The 23,153-nt window shown below is 38.0% G+C and overlaps 1 protein-coding gene across 1 annotated transcript; it reads left to right on the top strand.

Moving 5' to 3' along the window:
* The first annotated feature begins 5,516 nt into the window (after window positions 1-5,516).
* Window positions 5,517-22,477, top strand: LOC107755047 (sodium-dependent noradrenaline transporter-like). Its single transcript, XM_016571686.1, has 15 exons — window positions 5,517-5,595; window positions 5,864-6,344; window positions 7,746-7,877; window positions 8,198-8,435; window positions 14,881-15,019; window positions 15,245-15,379; window positions 15,536-15,639; window positions 17,292-17,416; window positions 17,627-17,739; window positions 17,880-18,008; window positions 18,486-18,585; window positions 20,836-20,936; window positions 21,222-21,389; window positions 22,083-22,154; window positions 22,266-22,477. Exons 2-15 carry the CDS (start codon window positions 6,047-6,049, stop codon window positions 22,287-22,289), a joined length of 1,878 nt encoding a protein of 625 aa, XP_016427172.1. The 5' UTR covers window positions 5,517-5,595; window positions 5,864-6,046; the 3' UTR covers window positions 22,290-22,477.
* The last annotated feature ends 676 nt before the right edge of the window (window positions 22,478-23,153 follow it).

Here is a 23,153-nt window from a genome sequence, read left to right as displayed (position 1 = left end):
TCCACACTAGGCGAGATTTGAAAGTCTGGCGGCGTGGGCATTCTCGTTCCCGAAGCGTCCTCCAATGCAGCTCGAGTTCCTGAAGAGGAACGTCTCAGGTTACGTATGTAACCATGGTTCCTCGAGGGAACGAGACGCTGCGTCTCGGGGCCATACTTTCGGCATCTCTCCATCGGTCTCACCGCACGTGCTTTTATAGCTTCCTGGTCATTACGTCACCCGCCCGTGATGTCTCGCCCATCTTTTGGACTGATTACACAAGAGGTTCAGAGAAGGTCACGCTGAAGGGCGTTCCCGAAGCATCCTCCGACGCAGAGTCTCGTTCCCTCGAGGAACCATGGTTACATACGTAACCTGAGACGTTCACAATGTTCAAAAATATATACATTTACACAAACTAACCACCAAATGCAACTTTCAGACACCATTTTATTTTTTTTAGCTCACCTGTCACAGAATCAAGCGCATAGAATAGTAATATCATAAGCAGTGAAGGATACATCTATGCTGCCTTCAGAGATCAAGCAAATGAAGTTAACTCAGTAGACAGGATGTGACACTATCATAGGATTCAGACCTTCCTTGTTGCCTTCCTAACTCTGTTTTCAGCTTACAGACGAAGCCCCTATGTTCCCGTGGACTTCATGGACAAATGTATGTGGCAGCCAATGCAAAACCGCCAGACCACCGTTTAGAACAGGGGCTTAGAATTACATTGATTTAGCATAAAGTCAAACACAGTGCCTGCCAACGTCTTGTTAATCAGCATAGGATGAAATATCTGTCCTTTTTAATATTATAAAGAAGGTTGGTAAAGGAGAAACAAGTTCATCATTAAGTGGTTTCTGTAATGTACCTTCTGTTGTGCTGAGCCGCAGTATATCAAAAGCAAGTCAATCAGTAAGCGTACTCTGCGAGTGACTTACAGAGTGCTTTTGTCAATATAATATCATCAGAGGGCAGGTCTGGGACGATGATATGATGATGTCTTATGAGAAGCTAATGTTCTCTCTCATCCGATACAGCAGGATGAAGGATGGGATTACACTCACTTCATTAAAGTCTTCACACGCTCTGATAACCAGCTGTGATTTCCACCGTCAATTTGTTTTAACCTTTTCAAACATGAGGGGGGCATTTCATTTTAATCACAATTGATCAGATTGCAGGGAATCAATTAAGTCACATTGTTGTTACTGTTTCTTTCTCTCCGTCTTTTGCTCTCTCCATGTCCGTCCTTCTTGCTCTCATTCTCCCTTCTTTTGCTCACAATATTGCCGCATTCATTTTTATTTCAGCCTGAGGTGAGTCTGCCTAGTCAAATTGTGGACAATCAGCTCAAGTAATCAGGTTTTATTTGCACAACACCAAACAAGAGTTAGCTGTTAGGGCTTTGGCTAGGCGGTCTGTGCTGGAATAGATGAGGGGGCTGATCAGGGGCTCGTCTGAAAAGGTCAGTGCCGACAGGCTACACTGCTAATTGACAGGTTGCAAAATAGCTGCAAATCACAGACCCTTCACCTCCATTGCATGTGTAGACAATGTATACAGCAAATACTTTTCCCTTAGAAGGAGACCGCATACTGCAGCTTTTCTTTTTCTTTCCTCTCCGTTAGACCTTAGCTATAATTTGCCTTGTCAAAATGTCAGAACAGGGCTTTAAATCACTGTTTTGTCGTTTTCATTTCCTTCTCTCTTTTTTTCATTTTGAGCCATCATGCCCACAAAACAGGAGGTCCTGACCTTGGCAAGAAGCATCTTAAAGTTCCTCTTAGTGAGAGCACATAAAACATGCTTTAACCTTGCACCAACCGCTGGATGAATACATGCTCATTTACTCTTAAGTCTATTCTCTCAGACAGGATAAGCAAAGCACCACATTCAATTTCATGCATATCATCACCACACCTGTTCTTGTTTTTGTGTGACATGACGTATATTGTTCATAAAAAGATGATGTAATATAGTGCCAAGTGCACTGATGTTAAGGCCTCGAGATTGTGTGACAAGGCGTTAATAACTTATTCTTGCTAAGAAATTTCCATTATACTGTTTTGAATATATATACTACTGTTTAAAATATATATATATTTAATGTTTTTGAAAAGTCTCTTATGCTCACCAAGGCTGTTTATTAGATCACATATAGATTAAAAACAGTAATACTGTGATAATATTGCAATGTAAAATAAGAGTTTTCTATTTTTATATATTTTACAATGTAATTCATTCTTGTGATGGCAGAGCTGAATTTTCAGCAGTCATTACTCCAGTCTTCAAGAAACATTTTGTACTATCTTAGTTGAAAACCGTTGTGCTGCTTAATATTTTTGTGAAAACCGTGATACAATTTTTCACAGTTCTTTGATGTATAGAAGTTCAGAAAAGCTGCATTTATTTGACATTTATTAGAATTATATATTGTGTAATTTTACAAATTTAAACTGCGTAACTAAATGAATCACAATGTGACAGGAATAACATTATTAATGATATAGTGCAAATTCAGTTCTAGTTCAGTTTTGATGTTGAGGAAATTGGATACAAGGAAGTTCTTCACTTGTGTAACTGTCATGACAGTTGTGACGCACAGATCAATTAATATTGATGTTTAGTTAAATTGAAAGCTGTGTGCTGTTGGGTTTTGAAGGCAAGAGTAGTTTTATAGTAGTGAGTGTACTGTTCATTCTGCCCAAAACTATACACGTGTCTACAGTCTTATTGAAAAAAAAAAAAAGTGCTCATAACTTAATTGATACTCGGAAAAGCGGGTCTCAAAACAACTGTCCACAAGTCTGGCAACTCATTTAATTATAGATCTTTTACAACACAACTGTAGTGTGAACTAGAAATGTACGTCAACAATGGGATCAACATTTATCTCATGCTGATATACACAGAAGAGTGATGTTATCTTAGGATAGATTTAGCAAACATTAGGTGATGAAGTGGTGGTTTTATAGGTTAAAATTATTTTTTTATATTTTTAAATCAAATGACAAAAACTAATAATTAATACTATGAATGTTTCTCTTTTGCTTTTGATCAAACATTTTCTCAGTGAATGTGAATATGTTTTTAATGTTCAAATATATGCTTTGTAAAACACTGCAAAGCAGATTTATTGATCCAAGATTATATACAAACTACATATAAATACAATCATTAGAAAATGTAAAGGGCAAAACTGATCCTAGCTCATCAGTCTTGTCCTGAATGACACACATGACCCCATATTCGAGATATTGATCAGCCACAGAACTGAAAACGGCATAATTAGGGGAATTCAAGAATACTAATGTCTTGACATCAAGGTCCTTATTTGGTGCAATAAGTGACATTTTACTGTGAGCCCTGGCACTGTCTGCATAAAAAAAAAAAGAATATTTATGAATTTTACCCTGAATACCAGTGCTTACTCCTGTCAAATGGAGACTAATTGCAATATTGATGCAGAACATTGCAAATATCCTTCATGCTTCAAGGAAAGGTTGCTTTGCTCTAAAGGTGACCTTCTTTAGCATTACCCTTTCCCACATGTATGGCAACATCCTGAAATAGAAATTAGAGATTCCAGCTCCTTTGGGGGAAGAATGTGTGTTAAGGAACATATAAATCAGCCTCTAAAACCCTGCTCCTTACTTTTGTTATCTAATCTGAACCAGAATATGTACAAAACTGCACAAAAACAGGCCTGTAAAGGTTTCATAAAAGAAACACTGGAGAGCTTTAAGGGGACATTCATTGACTTTAATGGGATGGACTGATTGCCCATATCTAATAGAAATTGTCAGGCCTGTAAAGGTTTCATAAAAGAAACACTGGAGAGCTTTAAGGGGACATTCATTGACTTTAATGGGATGGACTGATCTTTAGCCTTTGGCTAAAGCGGGTGTGGAATTAGATTACACGTGGAACACAATGCTTTTACTGCTTCTTAGAAAACAACTAATTGAATCTATGTAGAAGAAGAGAGAAGAAACAGGCATCTCAAGAGGGAATAAAAACAGACTTTAAAAAAAAATGTAGTAGTGATGGGAGATGAATCAAACATTTCCTTGTCTTTTTGACAAATTACAGGGTATGAATTAAGAGGGGAATTTGGGGAGATCTGACCCTTCTAATTGTAGGCGGGAAGTGAGCAGTATTTTTGAACATATGCTTAAAATCATGCACACCTAAATAAGATGATGATTCATACGACATAAATCTGTTTTATTTTACATGGAGCAAATCGCCACATGGGGGCCCAACATTTGAGATCATATATGGCCAGATGAATAGGCCCACTACATACCTTTTCTTAGTAACTCCCAATGCAACACCTTTTTAAAATGTATTTATTTTCCACTGCACAATGTTTAATGGTTTTTCTATGTAAACATGCCTTTTAGAGAAGAGTTGTAACATTTAGTGGCTTCTTACACACTGGTGCCACTGGCACATGCTGTTGGAAGTAGTGGCACATCCAAAGACAGATCCAGTTTTGAGAGGCATGTCGCACATGCTGCTGGATTTTGAGGCATGTCCAGATTGCACATGACGCAATAGTAATATGACATTTTATATCGGCACTTTGAAGCTATTCAAAACTCGTTCGCTCTTTTGACTGACTTTGACCTTTTTTGCTTTGTCTCACTGTTTATTTCCTGTTTTTGTACCTCTTGTGAACGAGCGCTGTGTGGCAACGCATTCTGTCTGAACCTAAGGCCTGTCTTATGTATAGTATGTAGCTACAAATCACCAGCAAATAACAACAACAACAAAAATGTTCTGGTAAGAGTTCCTTAACGGGCGTCATCCCAGCTATATGTTCTAAGAACGTTTTGCTAATGTTCCCATTAAGTTATGGAAACTTTATTGAATGATCTCTTAACATTCAAAAGCACCTTTTTTCTCATTTATGCAAACAATAGGGAAAACATTATGGGAACTTTCCATCTTATATTTTTGCAAACATTACGAGAATGTTACTTTTGAATGTTCTCTGAACATTCTGAAAAAAGTAGTAGGCTAACGTTTAAAAACGCTAGTCGAATATTCAACTAAAACGTTTAAGGAAAAAAAAGTACCATGAAAAACATAACTTTTATTTTGTGCTATCATTTTGAGAACATTATTAAAGACCATATAACTTTGAACAAACGTCCTATTATTCTATTCTGTTTGCTCATAGACATTCTTAGCAGGGAGTGTATATATTATACTAACAATTCTATAATATTATACTGCGCTTCATTACGAAACTATGTATGAAAAACTTTGGTGTTTAAAAAGAAAAGAAAAGAAAAGAAAAGAAAGGCATCCGTAAGGTGCTTCATTTTTTAAATCCAGCGGTGGCGCACCGCGTGTTTAAAGATGAGTGTGACATTCGGGGCGGAGAGGAAGCTTCAGAAAATATTAAGACGACAAGGATGATGATGACCATGTAGAAAATACCACGTGTGGAGAAACTGGATGTTGGTTTAAATGCTCACAATTTATAGCCTCCAGCTGGAAGGGAGGGGAAAGTAAACTTCATGAGAAGCGGCACTCTCTCATTTTCTTGATCAAGCAGGAGGGACGGATCATGGAGGGACCCCCACATGTTGACAAGTACAGAGTCATCTTTATATATAATTACAGACTCGAAAAGCAACACTTTATGCAGACATATACAGTTACTCCATGAAGTATGTTGCGTCCAACGGAAAATGCCGAGTGATGGTCACTGTAAAGTTTTCTTTTCCTCGTTAACCGTGACAGACCGCTTTCGCACATTCATTGTAAATCGTTTTGCGTGCTCGGTGGGTTAACAGTATGGTGCATGGAATGCTTTAATGTCTCACAGTAACAGTAAACTTTAATTTCTCCTCTCTTTCAGCTGATGAAAGCTGGGCGACAATCTACCTAACCGGGAGAGCAACTGCTGTAGCGTTTCCTATTCATCATCATCATCATCAACCTCAGCAGCAGCAGCATCATCAGCATCATCATCGTCAGTGCGAGCGGCACGCACCTCACTTGATCCACATCCTCGGTGCCACAAGAGCGCCAGGGCGCAAAGATGAACATCCAAGTCCTGCCTGAGCACAAACTGTCCTCGGTGGCCCCGCTGAAACAGTTTAACGAGGAGAAAAAGGAAGTTGAGCTGATCCTGGTGAAGGAGCAGAACGGGGTCCAGTACACGAACTCCTCTGTCGTGGCCTCTCCGAGCTCCCGCGGCTGCACCTCCGGCTCCGCTGAGGATGAGGTCAGGGAGACCTGGGGCAAGAAAATGGACTTTCTGCTCTCTGTCATAGGCTTCGCTGTGGACCTGGCCAATGTGTGGAGGTTCCCCTACCTGTGTTACAAAAATGGAGGAGGTAAGATCGGTTCTTCCATTTATTCTGAGGGTCACCCTTTACACTGTTTTTACATTACTAACTCTGATGAACAAAATGTGGGCTACTTGATATATAATTATTTGGGGGAGCAGCTTACAAACTTACAAACGTTGTTAGTGCCTTTGAAATTCATTTTAATTACATATACCTTGTGTAACATACACATTAGCCTATTTGTCAAACTATTACTAAAACACATTTCATAAATTCTTTGAGTTGAATCTATTATTTATTGCTGATGAGTGAAAGAAAAAATAGTATAAAAATTATATTCTGTTAATTTGATAACTGTTACCTGAAGATATAAAGAAATATATCTTGTTTTGAAAGATTATACTTTTTTTAAATTTTCAGCTGTAAAAAGTATGAATTATAATTTACAAAGAATATTTTTAAATTATTTTTTATTATATATTTAACAACGCAATACATATACATTTCAATCAACATTGTATAATTTAATGACACATACTGTACAGTTAGGAACTGTACAGTTTCTCAACAACCTGCCAGCACTCTGTGCTGTTGTCATTCATAAACCTGACGTCAGTGTCAGCGAACTCATTAACTACCAGTGGGCTGTTGTTTAACAGTTTTGTTATCTTTTATAATTTATGAGTACCAACATGTATTTTTCACTCTTTAGGCATGTAGCTCAGGTTTGAGACAGAAATGTGTTTATGACTGAAACAGACTAACGTTTTTGTGGGGAAAAAATGCCTTAATTTAAGGCAGTGGCTATTTGCACTACGTGTAAATAGCAATTAGATGCTATTTACACTAAGTGAAAAAAGCATATTTTCTTAGCGATATATGCTATTTACACTAAGTGAAAAAAGCATATTTTCTTAGCGATATATGCTATTTACACTAAGTGCAAATAGTGATGGACGTTTTCACGTTTGTGGGTGAAGTTAGTGTAAATATCCTCTGCCAACAAGGCGGGCTATTTGCACTTAGTGTAAATATAGACACTCCGTTAAGTTAAATGTAGTAACATAAACCACTTTTTTTCGTAAATGATACACTTTCCTTTTGTGTATCAATTATAATATTAAAACTATAGTATTAAAAATTCATGCGCAAAGACAAATATAACAGGGATCAGGTAGATTTCTGTTTTTTGAAAACATACTTAAGGTCATTGGGTCAGAAAGTTTCATGAGAAGGTAACATGTGACATTTTGGTTTCATTTGACTTTTCACCTCTATGTACAGGTTAAACCGTTAAGAATTTTCCATATCTGAATACATTATAATGCAAAGTCAGAGTTAAGAACTATGCTTATGTCAAACTGTGTCTAACTCCACTGTCGATTGAATATTCACTGTGTTAGCAGATACAGTGACAAATGCCTGTTGTTTAATGTGTTCCCCCAGGTGCCTTTTTGATCCCATATGTTCTGTTTCTGTTCATTGCTGGGATGCCCCTGTTTTACATGGAACTTGCCTTGGGTCAGTATAACAAAGAAGGAGCAGCTACAGTTTGGAAGATCTGCCCTATATTTAAAGGTATGCAGAAAATTTGTAGACATAAAAGATGCTGAGATGAAATGTACCAGGTTCACACATTTAATTAATTCACTGCCCATTCTGGATGTTTCATTTTTATACTGACCCAACAAACACAAAAAAGGTTAACTTAATGGTCCAACAAAAGCCAACAAATGTGTTCGTTGGGGCAATGAACTAGGTTATACAGTGACTCTGTTGTGACTTTGAAGTTAGTGCACACTTTTAACTTCATATATTGAAGCAAAGAGAGGCCTGAAACAGATAAAGCAAAACTTTTTCACATATAATAACAACATATTTGTGACTTTCCTCCTCAGGTGTTGGCTACACTGTGATCATCATAGCTTTGTATGTGGGCTTTTACTACAATGTCATCATAGCTTGGTCATTGTATTACTTATTTGCCTCATTGACGAGTGAGCTGCCCTGGCTCAAGTGTAATAACCCGTGGAACAGCCCCAATTGCACAGAACCACAACACATCAATGGCACCTTCTTGGGTAACAGAACCTCCTATGCCAAGTACAAGAACACACCGGCTGCAGAGTTCTACGAGTGAGTCTTAAATTTATTTTTATTATTGGTTTTTGCTCTGTGGCTTTGCAGTTGTACTTGAGTTGTTGTATATTATTCTAACAGTAGTATCATGAAAATGTCTGGAAATGCAAAGTCTGACGCAATATTAGTGTCAATGAAAAGAATTCAGGCAGGCAGTTGATAGGCTTTCTATTTAATCGACCGCAGTCCACTTTGAGATTTGCTTAAAAGTGTGAATATCCTGTTTATTAAACAAGCGCTTTTACTGTATTTTGTCTTATAGGTGTTCCAAACACATTAACATTTCCACTTACAAAATCAGTTATGAATGATACAGCTGCTTTACTAGGCAGGTGTTTCCTTATGCTTCACAATGTCGGTGATGTTTTTCAACATTGTTCCAGTTTGTCATGTTGTACCAATTGCTTGTTGCTCCCTATGGAGTCTTGCTGATATGGTGCCTAATGGAGCTTTGATTCAGCTATCGCTGTTCGGGATTTGTTTTCAGAGACGTGTTTAGAGTTTTGGGGGCCCTAAGCAAGCGTTCCCAGTGGGGGCCCCCTCGGTAGAAATCGCGTTTTACCACATTTTATAGTTATTTCTGCTTAGAAGTTCGAGGAAAAAAAATTTAAGTGTTTTCCTTACTGAGGATACAGCCCAGCTGAGATCTTTGAAATTTGTACTCACCCTCATTTCATTCCAAACCTGTATTACTTACTTTCTACTGTGGAACATAATATATTCTGAGTGATTTTATTTATAGTTTAATTTTTTTTTAAAAAGGTCTGTGGTCACCAAACTCTTCAATGTTCTGTTTAAAATACCTTCTTTTGTGTTCCACAGAGGTAAGTAAAGTATATTTGGAACGACGTGAGATTGAGTAAATATTGTATTGAACCCTGTTGCTGCTCTGGGGTAGAACACAAGCAAAATTATTGGCTAATCAGATGTGAACAATTTTGCTTAAAAGTGCTCAAAATTAGGTCAGAATCACTGAAACGTGTATGCGGCACTTGAAACTCTTGATGTAGACTGAAAGAAAGGCAGCCGCTTGCACTTCAAAGAAAAGCGGTCCTTTTCCGTGTCTAAGGGAAAATTTGGCTCCTCGTGTCAGGGGAAACCAGAAGAATGTGTGGAACAATGAAGAACCTACAGCAATTGCTGATTTGTTTACAACCAGTTATGGACAAAATCATAGAGACACGTCATCAGATTCAAGTGAGGGTTTCCGTGTCTTTATTCCTTAAATTTATTGCTCAGGTCTTATGCATGTTCGTATATTATGAAATCTTTTAAAGAGTCTAACATCACTGTGGAATGTGGATGTGCATCCATATGTCTATCTCGTATATATACATATAATATATGATTTTAATTCATCCAACCCTCGACCCCTTTTCCTGTCTTTCTTGGTGATCTACCGCTTTTTGTACTCTCTGCTTGTCTTGTTCTCACTGTCTGTTTAGCTGTTTCTCTCACTTTCTTCCTCTCCTATGCTCTTACCCTCTTTTGGACTAGTTTCCTACCCAGCAATGCTTTGAAGTGTCATTTCCCCAGCTGTCTTCTGTGTGTGAGGGGATGTGGAAAGCTGTCATTTCCTCCGCTTTTCCCCCCTCATGCCGCTCTATTATAATAGTTTTCGGCCACCAGTAATCCTGCCATCATGGGACAGCACACAGGGCACTAGAGAATATTCATTACTGTCACACATACAGCAGACTCACATGCTCAGCAGGTGTGCCATACACTGAATATTAGATTAAGCAGTGTGTTGCTCAGAATAGCTAAAATGATGGGGAGAGCTAGAAACCAATCACAGAAAGTGGTGTTGAACCAGCAGCTGTCAGTCCAGAAGCCCCTGATAAAAACCCAGTCAAGTTCATTGGTCTTACACAAACCCGTCATGCCACACATCTTTCTAAAACAACCGACAACCAGACAAAAGCAAAATATGACAAGCTCAACAAAGCAAATTTCATCAGCTTGTGTGCCACCCACATATCCTTTGACTACGCTGTCTCTGCCAATCTTGACATGTTCGAGTCAATCACTGTTTGTTGAGACTAATGAACCGTTACTGCTCCGTTGTATTGTTTTACACAGCAGGTGTCCTAAATCTAATTATTCCGTCATTACTCAAATCTTGTTACATCACACGCAGTCTCAGATTTAACAACAGACTGATGTCATGAAGACAGAAATAGTGGATTTAGAGGAAAAAATATAATCATTTGAAAAGCCAAGACAAAGATCTTGACCATACTTATTGTGCTTTCAAATAATAATAATTAAAAGTAATTAAAATAATAAATCAAACAAGGATAATAATGAACCCTTAGAATATTGGTTCATTGTTGCGTGCTTGTTTTATTTGAAAATTTTTTTTTATATCATGATTTATTAAAAGTGCAGAATGGTTGTGTTTTAGTAAATACTTTTAAAAAATGTGATATGAAGGTTATAAGTGTTACAAATGCTATTTATTTGCGGTGCTTGTTTGTTTTTAATAATTACAAAAAATAAAAGGAAGGAAATTAATATTAAAAATATAAACAGGGCTGAACTCGTGTCAGCCAGAGGGGTCCATAACCACAACGAATGTGTGGTTTCACAAACACATTTTAGGACATTCTGGTGCCTGTTATGAAAACAAATATAATTTGCTCCAGAGTTAAGCAAGCTGTGATGAGACCCCAAATGCCATCAGAGTTCTCTTCTGTGGCCGTTGTCTGGCTCAGAGTACAGCTGAGGATATGGTGAAATCATAGGTGGATTTAGCTTGGCAAGGAAAAGACATCAGATAAATGAAGAGCTCTAGAGGGAATGCTTGCCAAGATACTTGCCAGTCAAATGTAATTATTCAATTAGAGGAGGCTGTGCTCACATCTGTCCTGACCTAACTGCTGTCACTGAGACTGAGCTCAAGCTCAAGATCTGCCCCTCAGAATGAAAAGAGTGGTTATGTCTGGTTTTGAAGTTAGGAGGATTGTCCAGGAGTGTTTGTGTTTCTATTTGTTTGTTTTTGGACTATATATTTACGCAGTTACTTTTGTCATAGTGTAACACAATGACCAATTTTGTCGTTGGCAAATAACTAAGCATGGGATCCGTTAAAGGAATAGTTTACCCAAAAATGAAAATTTACTCACCTTAAGGCCATTCAAGTTGTAGATGAGTTTGTTTGTTTATTTGAACAGATTTGGATAAATTTAGCATTACATCACTTGCTCACCAATGGATCCTCTGCAGTGAATGGGTGCCATCAGACTGAGAGTCAAACAGCTGATAAAAACATCACAATAAATCTATCAATTAACATATTGTGAAACAAAAAGCAGTGTGTTTGTAAGAAACAAATCCATCATTAAGATGGATGAGTCCGCTATATTGTTTTCTCTATTGTTTTATTGTGTCATCTGAATCAGGACAGAATTATGCACAGATCAAGCCCTGTTTATAAGCGAATACAATCCAAAACAGTTCTAAACAAGTATTTTGGTGGATTTTAATCATCTGTTTGGACTCTCGTTCTGATGGCACCCATTCACTGCAGTGGATCCATTGAGCAAGTGATGCTAAATTTCTCCAAATCTGTTCTGATGAAGAAACAAACTCATCTACGTCTTGGATGGCCTGAGGGTGAGTACATTTTCAGAAAATGTAAATTTTTGGGTGAATTGTTCCTTCACAAGGCATAATGAAAATGCACGTGAAAGTCCAATGTCAAAGAATAACCAAAAAGTGCCCATAGAAGTCATTCCTGATTCAGCCTTATGAATGTTTTTTTTTTGCTCGCGCTTGTTGAATAGTGCATCATATACAGTAAGCTGATGCATTGTATAGTCACGTTGAAGGTTTTATTATAGGCAGTAGTCTACTGCACTAGTCAAGTCATGTCTGTTTTAGTTGAATAACATTTTTTTCTGAAAGCGGTTTTATGTAGAATAGTTCCTGGTGAGCAAGCCAAAAGATGACTTGGAAACACCCTAATGCACTGTTGTTGTCTTCAACCTGTAGAACATGTAGTCCTGTTTGTCATTGTTTTTTGGATATACAGTATCTTTTACAGTGTTTTTTTATTCAAATGTATTGATTAAAATCTGAGTACTGTTAGAAATGCTGCCTGCACTTTTGCTTTATAACAACACACATATGTAATTCTTAAAGATCTCATCAAAACTTTATTTACTAAAGGATTTGTGAAAAAGTCCTTCCAGTTAATGAATAATCAAATGTGAGTGAGCTATTTGTAAAAGTATTTATTGTCATGACAGCCTGATATAAACCAAGAGATTTGTATAGACTGTAGGTATGTTAAAGGGCCAGGGGTCAACTGAAATGTCACAGAGAGTGGATTAAAGTCAAGCTTTAGCAGGACAGGCGGGTTGAAAGGCCCCAGCGTGATGTTATTGGCAATGATGACGGGATTGGACTGTCTCCCGTCTCTTGAGCCCTAGGGGTTTGTCTGGCTTTCCTTCTCTTCATTAACTCAGCCATGATGGCTTCAACATCCATGTTTCTGTAGACGTCACACTCACGTTTATTTCCTTATTCCCAGTGCATGACCAAATTACTTGTTTGATGAGCAAGTTGAGCAATTCTCAAGCTCTCTCCAGCTTTAAAGTTTTCCTTTTTAAATGCAAAACCAAACCTGTGCATCTGATCCAGATTTAATTCTTTACTGATGTCAACAGCAATGAATTATCACACATATGGGATATTAATCAGTTGGGCTGATCAGAATTTGAAATAGAAATCATGTGGGAATGACACTTATAGTCACTTGACAGCTGACTTAAGGTTAATATTCTGGGTCTTTAATATTGTTTTTAAAGTAAATAGGCATGGATCAAGTCTGCTTTAATTCACATCATGGCTTCTAAACTCAAAGCGTGTTCAAACAGAGCGGCATTCGTTCTCCTTTACAATATGCGTCTTTCAGAAGGAAAGACGACAGCAATGTTCTGGCAGTGCTACAGGGGTTTGTTTATAATATAAGAACAATGACCTGTACTGTTTCTCCTCTTTAAACCTCACTGGGAGGTGCAGCACAGGAATCATTTAGATCACATTCTACAGAGACTCTTTTCACTGGGTGTATCCAGATATTTTGCAAGAAACCAGCAATAATATTCATCATTGGATGGTTGATAACCATTATTCAACCTTGTTAGATGTTAGAAACATAGGTCATCCCTCTTGGGGGGCAAGAACCTGAGGGGAAAAGGGTTTTATGGGTAATTTACGATCTGGCAAATCTTTTGAAGCAATTGATGCAGCAGAGTGTGTGACACATACAGTATTGAGATTGTGTGTTTGTACTGGTTTAGCTCTACTAGTTGTAATGGTTCTGGGTCTGTGTGTTTTTGTTATGTGGACTGTTAGTTTGTAGTTGTACCTGGTTTCCTGTTTCCACTTGTTTTTCCATGATTGTTCTTACCTGTTCCCATATCCAATTAGGCTTTATGCTGTAAGCCCTTGTGTTTCCAGTGTATTTGTCAGATCTTGTCCTTACACAGTTGTCTTGTTTGATGATCTTATTCTGTTTTCTTGTTTCTGTGTTCTTTGTACTTTTGTTATTATATCTTAACAGACAATACTTTTGAATCCAGTGCTCACTAGTTTCTGAGTTCCCATTGTTACACTAGTTAAAGCCAAATGCTTTTCTGCAAATCTATTTAAGTTTCTCTGAAGATTAGGTTAGAGTTAATATATAATAAACATCAGTTCAGAGTGGACAGTCTAGTGGAAACAGCCGTAAAATGAGAGTGAGCCTAAGTGTAACATATAAAGCACATGAAAGGGTGTAAGAATGTGCTACAAAAACAAGATACTGTACAGTTCCCTAGACAGAGTTGGAGTGGACTAAATTCTCTGTAGTTGTAGATTCTTTATAGGAGTTTATAGAAGTTATCAGGGCAAGGCTTTATAATACTTTGACTTGAGAGAACATCACTTTTATTTTGATACATAACCCCTTTTCCAAGTATCTTAAGAGCAGTGACGTCAAGTGGCAAGGCAACTCCTACATACTCCCTAGAGTCTGACTAGAATTTCAGTGGTTTGTAACTCAGTGAGGCCCCCCACACCTCTGCATAGAGGGCGTCCCTTGCACCAGTGGACCTGTACAGCATATATTTATTCAAAAAAGTTTTTGTGTGCAGATGAATATTTTTACACTATGCTATTGGAGCACGACTAAGAATAGAGAACATTATAATAATGGATGTTTTATTTGATTCATTGATAAGTGTTCCATAATTTAATGAGGAAAACACTCCAAAGAATCTCCTGGTCCCAGGAGGACTGTGGCCCAGGACACTTCCTTTACTACTGGAGAGCCTTTGAACAAGGCACACAACACAACATTTCTCAAAAAAAATTTTCTATTCAGACAGTGGGACTATGAACAAAATGCATTGAAGTAGTTGTTTAATCTCACTTACCATTTCTCCTCCTCCAGGCGCAAAGTGCTGCACATTCATGAGAGTAAAGGCATCAGTGACCTGGGTCTCCCTCGCTGGGAGCTCGCCCTCTGCCTTATTTTGGTCGTCTTCATCCTCTACTTCAGCCTGTGGAAGGGAGTCAAATCCTCTGGAAAGGTGCAAAACTCCAGCTAAAATCTCAAATGATAGATATGCAGTGTAGCTATTTGTTTTTGGTCATTCTGTCTATGATGAATCTAATGTTCATATATACACATTTTTATCTGTGATTATTAATACTATTTTCAATTTATATAGCATTTGTCATTAAAAAGCAATCTCAAGGCACTGGACAAAAATGAACGGCTCTTTATTTGTGTGTGGGTGTGAGTGTGTGTTCAGGTGGTGTATGTTACAGCTACTATGCCCTACATAGTGCTGTTTGTGTTGCTGATTCGAGGCATCACTCTCCCTGGTGCAATGAATGGAATTAGGGCATATCTCCACATTGACCTAAAGAAGCTCAATAATCCTCAAGTAAGTTCATGCTAATAGGGCTCGACCTATTTTATGAACTAATTCCAGATATATACTGTATATCTTGGATCCTTAAAAAAATAGTCATACTTCATACATAGTCATACATACTTCTCTTTTTATAGATGGATTGTCACTCATTTTTGTTTGCTGCAGGTATGGATTGACGCAGCTACTCAGATTTTCTTTTCTCTAGGAGCCGGGTTTGGAGTCCTCATTGCCTTTGCAAGCTACAATAAATTTGACAATAACTGCTACAGGTATGACAAATCTTTGATAAGGTTGCAAGTTTTCTAAAGGCCTATTCACACTGCACTGACAGACACAGACAAATGGCAACCGAAATGTTCGTCAGGTTTTGTTGGATTCTACATGTTCAATCAGCAAAATCAAGCGCCAACCAATGCCAACAGATGTTTTGTTGTGTGTTACATCTGTTGGCATTAGTCGGCGCTTGATTTCGCTGATTGAACTTCTGAGAAGTGACATATTGTAATCAGTTGACCATAAGTGTTGGTTTGCGTCTATCTGTGCAGTGTGAATTGGCCTTATTAATAACATCATTAATAACATATGATGGAACGATTCTTACTACAAACAGGTTCCAATGTGAGCAATATGATTTTTTGCCTGATCTATTAGCCCATAGCCATTCCAGTTTGCTAATGCTGTGAAGCTGTGGCTTTGCTTGCTAATGGGTTAAAGTTCTCATGAGAAAACCAGCATGTTGTTTCCAGAGATCAAAAGTTAGAAAAAGTTGTTAGTGGGGCCAGCAGGTGGCAGTCACCTTGTGGGCATTGTGGATCCCAATAGTCAAAATGACAGTCTGTAAAGTTTCTCAGGTTATAGTACAATATTCTTGTCAGCTAGTGTCTCTGTAGATTGAGATGTTTCAACACTCATTCAGTTGTGCACTGAGCATTTAACCTCATCATACTTAATTAATGACACAACTTGTCAATTTTTGAGTAATTGCAGAGGTGGAAATTACATATTTGAAGTGGGTGAAGTGGATGAGGTGTATGAAGTGTTTTGAAGGTATAAAGAGGCAAAAGACAGTCTGATTCATTTATTCACTTAAAAGTCAATGCCCACTTTGGTTGGCTTGTGTAAAATTACAGTCGATTAATATTCAAACATGTTTGCAATTTTCTTTTGATGCCTTGTTAATGTACACATCTAAAGCATGTTAATGACTTACAGTAAGCACTGTTGATTTCACATCGCAATATGTTGACGTCTAAAGCTGGAACCCTATTGATCCAACAGGTTTTTGCTCTCCAGGGCACAGATGTCTTACTAAGACCTCAAATCTACAGTCATGTCAAAATATTTGCTTTTGTTTCTAACAGAAAATAAAGAAAACCAATGAAAAAGTCAGTTTGAAATATTCATGTTCACATTATTTACATTTAAATGTAATTTAAGTGTAATATTCAGCAGCATTTTTCACCTCTTCAGCTTTTAGCCACCATGACGATATGTTGCAAGCAGATGGCTGCTCAGATTTATGCGCTTCTTCACAGACTACACTGAATGGTTCCACCCCAGGACACACTTTGAAATGATTAAAATCACGAATTGTTGTATTCTTTCTTCTTGTATGTACTTTTTGTATCAATTGTTTGGTTATGAATTAGGCTTTTGTAATGTCTAGTCATTGCAACTGGCAAACATTGTGAGAACAAGGGAACAAGCTTTCAAAAAACAATGTTAAACTTCAACTTTACAGTGCACAGTTCCTCTGCACAGGAACTGTCTAAATGAGAACTCAAAGCATAGCCACAGTGGGGATAAGCCACAGCTTTGGCATCAACTCACTGTGGGTTTAAAGTGTTCAAGTCATAGATTCTGCTCAGCAGTTTTGAGACTTCTGGTGTAATGTAAACTTTTATCTTGTGCTTTGTTGCAGGGATGCTATTCTGACCAGCACTATAAACTGCATTACCAGTTTCTTCTCAGGGTTTGCCATCTTCTCAGTACTGGGGTATATGGCTCATCAGCATCAGGTCAACATAAAGGATGTGGCCACTGAGGGTCTGTGATTCCTACAACCTCACTGTCCTGTTTTTATTTTACTCTTTGTGTATCACTCAACCTTTTCATGTTTCTCAGTTTTACATTGTGCACCATTCTTTCTTCTTACAGTGGTTAACCAAAGTGTGACCCGTGACAAATGTTATTTTTCTGGAGTTGTACAGTGTCCCTTTGCTGATCTGTGAGGTGATTGTTTATATCTGTGTGCAGGAGCTGGACTGGTATTTATTATCTACCCAGAAGCGATCTCAACTCTACCTGGATCCACATTCTTTGCGATAGTGTTTTTCATTATGCTTCTGACTCTTGGAATTGACAGTTCTGTGAGTACAAAGTAATCTTGTTATTTCTCACATAAAATGTAATAGACAAAAAAACAATGCAATTACTAATAATTGATACTTCAACAAAAATACTATGGTTCTAAAACATTTCCCTTGATTTAATGTAATGTCCTGTTTAGATGGGTGGCATGGAGGCAGTGATCACTGGGCTGTCAGATGACTTTAAATTCCTGAAGAGGCATAGAAAATTATTTACATTTTCTGTAGTATTTGGGACATTCCTAATAGCCCTTCTGTGCATCACAAATGTAAGTTTGTTGGATCTGTTTTTTAGCAGTGTGACAATATGAAAATACTCTTGTTTATATGTATTTTCTTGTCATATTATAAATATCAAATTACTAAAATCTATATAATATCCCTATTTAATTTGCTTTTGAGATGGATTGTATTGTAAGGTATATTTTGCTGTTTTTACTGTATAATATTTATTCAGCATCAATGGTGTGATCCATGTGCATGTGATCGCATCAGTTGAAACTACACTGTGGAGCATTTCAACATTTATTGGCTTACAGTCAAAAACAGCACTTTGCAGATCAAATGTGTGTTTTGTGAATATTATTATTTTTTTGATTACTTCTATCATGAACAGGCAAAATAGATGATTAGATAGATTGTGAATAGATTCACTAATTAACATACAAGCAATAAAATGGTGAATTAATCAATAGAAGTCCTTTATTCAGCAGTATTTTGTCTTTGTCATATCTCGGTCATGACAGGGAGGGATCTTTGTGTTGACCCTGTTGGACACGTATGCTGCAGGAACGTCCATTCTATTTGGGGTGCTGATTGAGGCCATTGGAGTATCTTGGTTCTATGGTGAGCAGATATAAAACAACATACATTCGTCTTTAAAGATCATCTTCCACTCCTGACTCACTACTGACTGAAATTCTTGCTTCTACAAGTAAAATCAATGTTTTCTGCAATCTGTAACAGGTTTAGTACATTTTGTATTATCCAAATAAGCTTTGCAGATCTTTTTTGGAAAGGGTTTAAACAATGTTTTTCATGCTTGTTTAATGGACCATAAACAATTATTCCACATGCACCTGTGGAACAGTCCTTAAGACACTAGCAGTTTATAGGCGTAAGGCAATGTAGGGCACATTCACAATTACTTAGGTCCTAAGTAGAAAGGTCTCTTTACTGTCCTAAGTCTTAGGACAGTAAAGAGACCTTTTTTACTGACTTAAAAACACCAGAAGAAGATGCCCAGGGTCCCTGCTCATCTGCGTGAACATGCCATAGTCCTGCTTCAGGGAGGCATGAGGACTGCAGTGCAGATGTTGCCGGAGCAATAAACTGCAATGCCCACAATGTAAGATGCATAAAAGAGTGCTACAGGGAGACAGGAAGGACAGCTGATCGAGATGAGATGCACTTTAGTATTTAAAGCAGCTGGTGACCACACCAGATACTCACTGCGACTTTTGGTATTGATATATACATACATATATTTATATATGCACTACTTGAACAAAAGTATTGGGACACACCCTTTTAATTCATCAATAATTGTTTCAGACCCATTGCCACAACTGTATAAAATCAAGCACTTCCAGAGCTGATGAGTTCCACTGGCTTTGACATCAGCACAAAATCTATGCAACTGGAGCTTCAAGGAATGTGTTGTGGAAGCTTCACATCACCAAGTACAATGCCAAGCATCAAACACCGCCACTGGACTATGAAGCAGTGGAAACATGTTCTCATGAGTGAATCACACTTCTCTGTTTGGTTGTCTGATGGGCGAGTCTGGGTTTGGCGGATGTCAGGAGAAAGTTACCTGCCTGACTGCATTGTGCCAACTATAAAGTTTGGTGGAGAAGGGATAATGGTATGGGGCTGTTCTTCAGGGGTTGGGCTAGGCCCCTTACTTCCAGTGAAGAGAAATCTTAATGCTTCAGCATACCAAGACATTTTGGGTAATGCTATGCTTCCAACATTGTGGAACAAGTTTGGGGAAGAACCTTTTCTATTCAAGCATGATTTTGCCCCAGTACACAAAGCAAGGTCCATAAAGACATTGTTGGATGAGTTTGGTGTTGAAAAATTTGACTGGCCCACACATTTGTAGCCCTGACTTCAACCCTATCGAACACCTTTGGAACAGAGATTGTGAGCCAGGCCTTCTCATCCAACATCAGTGCCTAATTTCACAAATGCTCAACTGGATGAATGGGCACAAATTCCCACAGAAACACTACAAATTCTTGTGGAAAGACTTCCCAGAAGAGTAGAAGCTGCAAAGGGGGACCCACTCCAAATTGCAATTTCATAGAAGTCCCTGTTGGTGTAATAGTCAGGTGTCCCAATACTTTTGTCCATATAGTGTGTACTGTATCCTGCATACACAGCTACTTTTGAATGGTTGTCAGTGGAGCTAATGCATCTTCCAGCAGGACTGAGAAACACTGCTTTTTAACTTGTCTGTAACTCAGCCTCAACACACTAATGCATTACAGTGTGAGTAAGATCAGAGCTATGAACCCAAGGACAATAAAAGTCTGAAGATTGACCAAAAAAATTATACATTTATCTTAACTTTATATTTTTGTAATTACTCCAAAGCATATGCAGTTCTAGATACTGCAAGACATCTCATGTAAACAGAGGGAGGTCATTTATTATGGTCCTACTGTGTATTCTGTGAATTTCAACAAATTGTTTGCATACTGTACATTCCAAAACATTGTCTTTAATATTCTTCATTTCTACAATTCTACAATTACTAATGCAAGATCCATGGCTACTTCATGAATATGAAGTATCCCTGCCTCGCCCAAAGAGCAAGCATAAACAAATAGTTTAAAGCCTCAGGACTATCAAGATTATCAGTGCTACATTCCGATACATCACTTCCTGAGATCCAAAACTTCTCATTTCTACTTTACATTGTATTACATAACTTTTGAATAAAGTGTTGTCTAAGAGTATAGTACACAGTGTTCAGATCATCATTAATATTGTAATAAGAGATGCCTCAATTCAGAAAAAGGTCTCGGGTATTTTTATCTTGAAATGATGTCCAGATGCTGCTAATTTCTTTGTGTGTTTGTACCATAGGTGTGGACAGATTTAGTGAGGACATTGAACGCATGATGGGCTTCAAACCAGGTATCTACTGGAGGCTCTGCTGGAAGTTCGTCAGCCCAGCGTTCTTACTTGTGAGTTAAACAGGGGTGTATGAGCATAACACCTGATGCAATTTGACTCTTAAGGAAATTATGTTCTTTATCTGTCCCCCGTTAGATTACACTTTAAATCTGTTTAGTCAGTTAACCTAAAAATGTACTCACTTGTATGTGGAATACAGCTGATACAATTGAATAGTTTCAACCAGTAAAAATAACTTGCTTTATTTTCTTATGCTGACAAAACTTGTTTCTTTGTACAGAATAGTGAATCACTCCTTATTGTTTCTGTAGTTCCTGACTTCTTTTTCTGTGCAGGTTGTGGTCATTGCCAGCATTGTTACCTCTGGCGACCTGAGATATGATAACTATATTTTCCCTCGCTGGTCAAATATGGTGGGCTGGTCCATAGCCTTGTCCTCCATGCTGTTTGTACCAATCTACGCCATCTACAAACTCCTTATTATACCAGGCACCTTCAAGGAGGTTAGTAAACACGTTTAACTTATCTAAATGAGGACTTTATTGTTTTTACCTACTGCAAGTTATAAATACTATAAATTTGTCCCCAAAATATGGTTTAATGCTATGGGTACACACAGGCACACACACACACACACTTAATACACGAGTTTCACAATTTGAGTTGAATTACTGAAATAAATGAACTTTTCCACGACATTCTAATTTATTGAGCTGCACCTGTATGTATATATATATATACATTCATTTTCAGACTCACTGTTTCATATATAGTTCTTAGGTCCAGTTTTTACATTTTCACTCCAGCAGAGTGGCCTTCTAGCAAAGCCTCCAGCAGATTCCTTGTTTCAATCTCATCGTACGTTGAATACCCTCAATAAATCTGTCCATGACTTAAATCTGCTTCATGACTATGTGTGGTCCTAAAACTGAGAGATGTTTTTATTTCTAAATGCATCACTTCCCAAAGCCACAAACATGCTACTGACATCTGGCTCAGTGCTTACATACTCACATTTTCCACAAGCAGCATGCTATCTTAAATGGCTTCAGAAATCATCTAACATATGCAGAATAAAACGCCACATTGCCATCTGTTTTTGAGGCGATAATTAAGTTGTTTAAATTTATGGTTCATTATTGCTGTGTGTTTATTTCTGCTAGTCCAATTTTTGTTTTTAATGTCCTCCATTGCAGAGGATAGCATACGCCATTACTCCAGAACATGAACATCACCTGGTGACAGAGGGTAATGTCAGGCAGTTCAAGGTAAGACAATGCTAAAGGTGGAGTTTACCAGCATTTATTTTAAGAGAATTGCATGTCACAGAGAAAAATCCTGACGGTTTTTCTATTGTACATTTTGTCTTGTTTTCCCAGCTCAGACATTGGTTATCCATTTGATCGGGGGGTCAGGTGGGAGTGCCATCAAATGCTACTGCATGAGAGAGAGAAAAGTGCCACCTGAGAAAAGGACAAAATTAAGTGATGGCTTTGCGCGTTTCCCAACCACACACTGTACTGTCCAGTCTGCTCCATTTGTGTTCAGTGGTTGACTAGACTTTTTTTTACAGTGGGTACAGAAAAGAATCACCCCTACACCCCCTCCCTCCTTCCTAAAATAATCACATTTTGTTGCTTTTATGCAGCTGTATTGACTACATCTGAGTGCAACATCTAACATCCAAGTGAAAGATATAACACCAACATGTCAGAAAAAGTAGCTAATCACCTTTTCAATGGTACACAAAGCCTTTCAGCTGTAATCAGCTGTGGTCATTTTGATTAGCTCAGCATGAAAAAAGCTTTCCTGGAGCATTTCAGTCCTTGGTAGTGCAACTGAAGCAAACAATCAGCTATGGGTGGCAAGGCACTGTCAAAAGATCTCCAGGATAAAGTTGTGGACAGGCACAAGTCAGGAGATGGATAAAAAAAAAAATTCAAAGGTTTTATCAATGCTTAGAAGCACAGTGAAATCTATTATTAAGAAGTGGAAGGTATTTGGTACAACACAGACCCTCCCTGGATCAGGACATTGTTCCAAACTGGATGAAAGAGTCAGAGGAAAAGCCTCCAGATTTTGTGGCAGAAGAGACTAAAATTGAATTATTTGGCCTCAACACCAAACGATATGTCTGGCAGAAATCCAATAGAGCTCAGCATCCAAATAACAGCATTCCTACAGTAAAGCATGGAGGTGGTAATGTCCTGTGATGGTGGTGTTTCTCTGCAGCAGGGACAGGAGCACTTGTCAGGATAGAAGGAAAA

This window comes from Sinocyclocheilus rhinocerous, unplaced genomic scaffold (genome assembly GCF_001515625.1).
Source record: "Sinocyclocheilus rhinocerous isolate Xijiao unplaced genomic scaffold, SAMN03320098_v1.1 scaffold591, whole genome shotgun sequence".
NCBI classification, from domain to species: domain Eukaryota; kingdom Metazoa; phylum Chordata; class Actinopteri; order Cypriniformes; family Cyprinidae; genus Sinocyclocheilus; species Sinocyclocheilus rhinocerous.
The sequence above is the reverse complement of the archived record's forward strand: the minus strand, read 5'-3'. Positions and strand labels throughout refer to the sequence as shown.

Excerpts from the sequence above, each read along its gene's own strand:
- LOC107755047 (XM_016571686.1), top strand. The coding sequence starts at position 6,047 with ATGAACATCCAAGTCCTGCCTGAGCACAAACTGTCCTCGGTGGCCCCG. Across the intron at positions 15,640-17,291 it reads TTTGACAATAACTGCTACAG|GGATGCTATTCTGACCAGCA; the intron begins GTATGACAAATC and ends GCTTTGTTGCAG. Across the intron at positions 20,937-21,221 it reads TCAGCCCAGCGTTCTTACTT|GTTGTGGTCATTGCCAGCAT; the intron begins GTGAGTTAAACA and ends TTTTCTGTGCAG.